Source organism: Electrophorus electricus, chromosome 4 (assembly GCF_041902795.1).
Source record: "Electrophorus electricus isolate QZ-2024a chromosome 4, ASM4190279v1, whole genome shotgun sequence".
Lineage (NCBI taxonomy): Eukaryota > Metazoa > Chordata > Actinopteri > Gymnotiformes > Gymnotidae > Electrophorus > Electrophorus electricus.
Genome location: NC_137500.1, coordinates 7,271,501 through 7,277,500, shown reverse-complemented (window position 1 = coordinate 7,277,500; position 6,000 = coordinate 7,271,501). Strand labels below are relative to the sequence as shown.

Here is a 6,000-nt window from a genome sequence, read left to right as displayed (position 1 = left end):
TCTCGCCACCTCTCTGAACACACGCCTTTGATTCTCTTGCCGTTTATTGTGACCGCCCACTGTCAACAACTTGCCGAATTGCGAAACGATTTTCAAGCCAACTGGGTTACTAATTAGCCCTGCTTAGCCAGCTCTCAGAGACGCCCCTGGCACTATGATAGCTCATTGCAAAAAGCTAATTCCACAACCATCTTTAACATTGCCATTTGATGAAAAAATAGAATATATTTTGCATGATGGCAAGTTATACTGAAACAGTACTTGTTTACTTGCCCGCTGGTTTTCTTACTGAGAGAGGGCATGCCAAAAGTCTGAGCTGAAACACTCTGCAAAGTTGGATATAACAGTTTCACGGTATTACAAAACTGGCACACAGAAATTATTGCATGCACTAAAATGCACTTCATACATAGCGGCATAGCAGGCACACAGGTTTCATGCAGACAGCAACCATTGACAGTTCTAAACTTAGTAACACTTACTGGGACATCCACGTACTTGGCTGCTGCTTTTACCTTTGAGAGAAAATATGCATGAACTATGAAGGTTTTTTTTTTTCTTTAAACATACCATTTCAACTTTTGGCACTCAAATGAAAGAACAAAAACACTTACAGTGAAAGAAAGAATTGAAGAAAAGAAAGTTCCTTCATCATATCGGGAGAGCTTGGACAATACACCATCCAAAACAGTGCCGAACTGCAAATACAGAAAAGGGTAAATCCATACAAACATTTGAGCATACAAAAGCTCAAATGACACAGAGTAATATTTTATAAGCAAAATGTAGTTACTAAGAAACTGACTAAGTAATACCAACTTCAAAATAAATGTCATTTGCGATAGAGAAAGATTTTACATGTTCTAGTTCTAGAGGTTCTAGCTGTCTAGCATTCATGCCGGCACTGTACTGGTGTAGTCTAAATGGAAGCGCTACATGTGAGGTAGCCAGGACAAGTAACCAAAGTCAAACTGAAAAGCCAGTGAAATGGCATTTTCAAGCAAGAGAAGAGCTTTGATTACCTTTGAAACCAGGCAGGAGATCATTTCTTTAAAGGCCTCATCGATCAAAACATCGGTTTTAGAATGGTATTGTTGCTGTGAAGATGTTCAGAGCATGGGCAGAAGACAGATAAAACAAGATGACAGAAAAATTGAATTACAGATTTCATGTGTATATATAGAAGTATAAAATTACCTGAAAGAATAAGTGCTTGAAATCTCCCCCCCCACCACACACACACAGCCACAGCCATAGCCACAAACATACAGCCACAGACACACCATGGGAAAACATTGTGCACAGGGCAAGAAAAATACCCCTTACATGAACAGTTCTCATACTTAAATCCTAATCTTAACCACAACAGAAATGTCAAAACGTAACTTAAATCACAGTAAATAGGCAACCTGTTCCAACAGCACAATTATTTAAACATATATTGTAGAGCAGAAAAATGTTCCCATGTAACAGGTCAGAGTTAAGCAGCTAATAGGTCTATTATGCTAGTGAATGGAATTCCTTTTCTCGTTTAGGGCAAAGGAATTTGAAGGATACTTTTTATGTGGGCCACAATTAGGGCAGCCTTGTGTTTTTCTAAAGGACCCATCCAGCTGCGGTGACCAAAGGCTCAAACAGGATTCAATTAATCCGCCATTTCATGTCTGATAAGTCTTATTCACTTTTTTTTTTTTTTGTGTCAAAAATGATGTGGAAAAAAGATGGGGAAAGTCAGAAAAAGAGAGAACGAGAAATAGGAGGAGAGACTGGGGGAGAGAGACGAAGATGGTAGAGAGGGAGAGAGAGAGAGAGAGAGAGGGGGGGAGAGAGAGAGTGTGTATGTGTGTGTGTGTGTGTGTGTGTGAGTGAGTGAGTGAAAGAGAAAGAGCCTCCATTCGGCTCCACTGAATGGATGCCTTTGCTGCATGCAAGCAGGAGTTCATCTCTGCCAACAATGCCCTTTCAGAGCACATCTAAAGAACACCCAAATTAAAAATTTCAATCAACAAAGAACGCAGATCGGTGACAAATTGAGGGTGCTGAGAGGTCACCGTTGGCAGCCCTAATTTTCTTTTCACCATTTTTCACCACATGAAATGGCCTTTTTTTCCATAAACGGAATTATGGGCGAATCTTAAGGACTTTTTACCTCAATTAACACTTCCATGTTTGCTTTTTATGTAACAGTGGGGGCCAAATTGCAAGAGCTCTTTCTGCATTAGAGGAGATTAAATGGTGAGGTCTTTGCCATGTGTGTGAAAACCAAAAGAACAATAATTTCTTTTGAAAACATTTATCTGGGAGAGATCCAGTAAGAGGCACTTCAGAGAAAAAGCAGTTTCTAAGAGTAACCTTGCATTCTGAAATGCGGCAATCCCAGTTACACACAAACTTTAATGGAAGCAGAAAATAGGCCAACACATACTGTAGTAAAATGATTTTTTGCATCATATTACAAAACACAGAGGTGTGGAATCGGCCACCACAAAATTTTGATCTTTTGTTCATAGATTTAATTGAGTATTTTAGGTAGTCCAAACTACAAAGTGAAGAGGCATAAAAAGCCATTCACCTAGGCTATTGGGCTATTTGCTTGTCCAAGGAAAGTTACGGGAACCAAAACGAGGAAACATGATCAATTTGAGATTTTGCAACGGCCAGGATTTCCACTATGCCGTGGATAATAAGGAATGAGAGAGAGAGAGCAAGAGAGCAAACAAAAGAAAGAAAGAAAAAGAAAGCAAGGAAAGAGAGTCAAACTACTTCTAATAATCCAATTTTAATAAGATAAGCTTTTTATATTTATTATGAATTACAACAATGCATTATTTTAAATGTTTTGATGATGTCTTTGCAAGTCACATTAAAATTATGCAACTTAGAGAAACACTATTAATAAATAAAAGGAAACTGTAGTTTGAATGCATGAGTATTGGAAAAATGAAGTACAAGAAATTAACTGAAGTCTGAAAGGCAGGGTTTCAAAAAGGTTACCAGGTAATAACAGCTAAGAGTGTTTGTACTTAAATAAAGTTTCTTTGGAAGGGGGCTAATGTGCATGTATAAAGGCTCCTGTAAACAGTCAATGGCTTGCATACACTAAACCTCATTATTTGTTCATTTGAGGAAAAACTTACCCACTGTTTGTTAATCTTGGATTCATGTGATGAAGAGCAGGACAAATGAAGACAAACAAAAAACAATAACAATGACATAAATAAATAATATCTTACTGTGGAACAATGAGGGAAAAGTTAATATAAATTCATGAAGTATGGTATCATGGTATATGAAATAAGATCAATGAAAATACAATTCAAACATAAAGAAATTGCCAATAAGCCATGACTGAATAACTAAAGTACTAAAATATTATTAGAGTGAAAAAAGAGTGTTAGTGAATGGTCTGAAAGGCATAGCTCTAGGATTAGATTATCCTGGGAATAAGGCCTTCATTGCTGATATGCATATTTGAAATCTCAAAAACCACAAGAGAAAAAACTACAATAATTTTTGTATACCCTACAACAAAGTAAAAAAAGAAATACTACTACTACTACTACTACTACTACTATTAATAATAATAATAATAATAATAATAATAATAATAATAATTTCCACAAAGATATACTAGGAAATTACATTTGCAAAGTATTTGCTAATAATAATCATAATCATAATAATCATAAAGCAAAAAAAAAACCCTCCAACTTCCCCAATCACCCCCCAAAACAATATATATTGTGCAATTAGTTCTTCTTCACAAGTTATAAGGAGTCATAAGGAGTCATGACCATACATAATCAGCTCCCAGTTGAGCTACTTCAGTTCAACATATACTGCACACACACTTTATTGACCTTGAACCCAACTGTATTATGCTCAACTCTGTACCATTAAAATAGTGTGAAATTCTTCCCTAGTTGGGTTATTCACTTTTCTTCCAGAGGGTAAGTGATGATCTTCATGGAAAAAAAGAAAACACTGAAACCTTTATTGTTTAAAGATTCTTTCAAATAACAGTTTACTCTTCACATATGGAGGCACATAGGAAACGATGTCAAGATTCTGTGCAAAGAATTAAAAATAAGTTGCATGGCCAATTATCAAACCAGACTACAACAGCTAATGCTTGGCAATGTGGCATAAAGTGTTGCACTCTTAAGTGCTGGTACAATTCACTTCACTGTTCACTTTCACTCTTGACATATAACCCCAGAGAACTGGTAATAATGATAAACATAACAGACAAAAGTAGGCTTTATCAGATGCTCCCTACCATGGCTGCAACTTACCTCTTGGTCTTGATCAAGGAGGCAGAGTTTGGAACATTGCTTCTTGGCATCCATGAGAACGTTGAACATGGTACAGATGGACAAGGGTACCCTGAAGTCTGTGGACTTACTTTTTTGCATCTTAGAGTCAAAAGCTGCTTTGGTCCTGTATTTAAAAGAGGTCCAAAGAATAACTCAAAGGACAATTTTTTGTGCGACTTAACCTCAAATTGGACTGCAAATAAGAAAAGGCCTTGAATACCTTGTGCAGATGTGAAATGTAAAATCGAACAGATCATGAATATTTTCTATTACAGCTTTTATTTGACTGTATAACAATCAGAGTAAACTAATCCTTTTTCCTGTAGACCCTGACCTTTTGACACAAGCTTCCATCATGTCACTCGCCATGAGCTTGAGCCTCTGTTCCAGATGTTTGGCAAACTCGTCCTCTGGCCAGTGAAGGTCCATCACAAACATCTGGAGGGCATCCAGTTTCCAGAACATGTCATCTGATGTTGCTGAGCCATTACTGCCAAAGACAGAGGGAGCACAAAAATAACATCAGCTTTCTCTGTGCTTTTCATCAAATGTCCAGTGGAGACTACTCATTATACTTCATCAAAATCGGTCAGTCTTAGGCATTGTGGCTCAATTTCATGGTTTCTAAAATTTTCTCCAAAAGCACTGCTACATTTTAAAACCTATACTCAGGAAAATCAAAAACAGAAGCCCTTTCTTTGATTTCTTCTTCAGCTATAATGTGTCATGTACTTGCCATGTGCATCAACAGTTTGAAAGCACTCAATAGATTTTATCGGGAGTAGAGCATTGGTTTTAGTCTGAAAGCTAATTTTAGCAACAGGTACTCTTGCACAGAACAAGGTAGCTTAGCAACTAATTCAAAAGAAAGCTACAGCTAAAACAGGAATTTCATTCCTAACATTCTGTACATTTCGGTCACCTTTTAAATCATATTCATATGTGCCTGCTGTGGAATGAACCATACAATTACAAATTTTTAAGGGCATGAGTTTCTGTAAGGCCACTATAACATGCTTAAGTACATGTTTCTTTACTCATTTTACCTATATTATTACTATCTTTTTTTGTTTTTCTGACTATTCGGGTACAAATAAAACAACGCGTTCATTTGCAAAAGTAAAAGAAATGCAGGAGAGCTGTGTGTGTAAAGCTTGTAACTGCTGGAGTAGAAAGCTACTGGGTTTCCAGAGGCACATGAGAATCTCACCAGGGAAGACAGATGGACTGACACCGGCGTGTCAACCACAGTTAACACGGCAACACACCGAGAGGCTGACACAAGCAGCATTCAAGTGTACAGCGCAAAATGCTCGGCAGCAAGAAAAAAAAGGGCACTCACTCCTCTCGCTGTTAAAAGACTGTTACCTTCACAAGTGGCAGTCCTGGAAAATAGTTTGGCAAAGTCCATGGTGCAATTAAAAAGGATGAGCATGAGTTCCCACTCGATTAATTAGCAGCAGTACAGTCCGTGAGGGCCCCCTCGGGGGTCTGTGCCACCCCCTCAAGCCTGTGTGAGCGGGGGAAGAGGCAGCATGAACAAATGGACGAGCTTCTCGCCAGGCGCGGGATTCCCATGGGGGAACACGGCATTCTGACTGCCTCTAACAACCAGCTAACCATAAAGTCCCCTTGGACAGACACCCACAAGACTACTCCCACTACACACACAGATTCAGGCCTA

At 38.2% G+C, this 6,000-nt stretch overlaps 1 protein-coding gene across 3 annotated transcripts in view; it reads right to left on the bottom strand.

Annotated features, from left to right (window-relative positions):
* The window catches only part of cadps2 (Ca++-dependent secretion activator 2), a 116,916-nt gene that overhangs the window by 19,868 nt on the left and 91,048 nt on the right, over positions 1–6,000 (bottom strand). For 2 of the 3 annotated variants that reach the window (XM_081712060.1, XM_035523759.2), the window contains 6 exons: positions 4,651–4,806; positions 4,296–4,440; positions 3,138–3,152; positions 1,023–1,097; positions 615–698; positions 483–515 (listed from right to left, as the gene is read on the bottom strand). In XM_081712060.1, coding sequence (XP_081568186.1) covers positions 483–515; positions 615–698; positions 1,023–1,097; positions 3,138–3,152; positions 4,296–4,440; positions 4,651–4,806 — 508 coding nt within the window. The remainder of the gene's footprint in view (positions 1–482; positions 516–614; positions 699–1,022; positions 1,098–3,137; positions 3,153–4,295; positions 4,441–4,650; positions 4,807–6,000) is intronic. The other variant, XM_035523761.2, reaches the window with a different exon arrangement.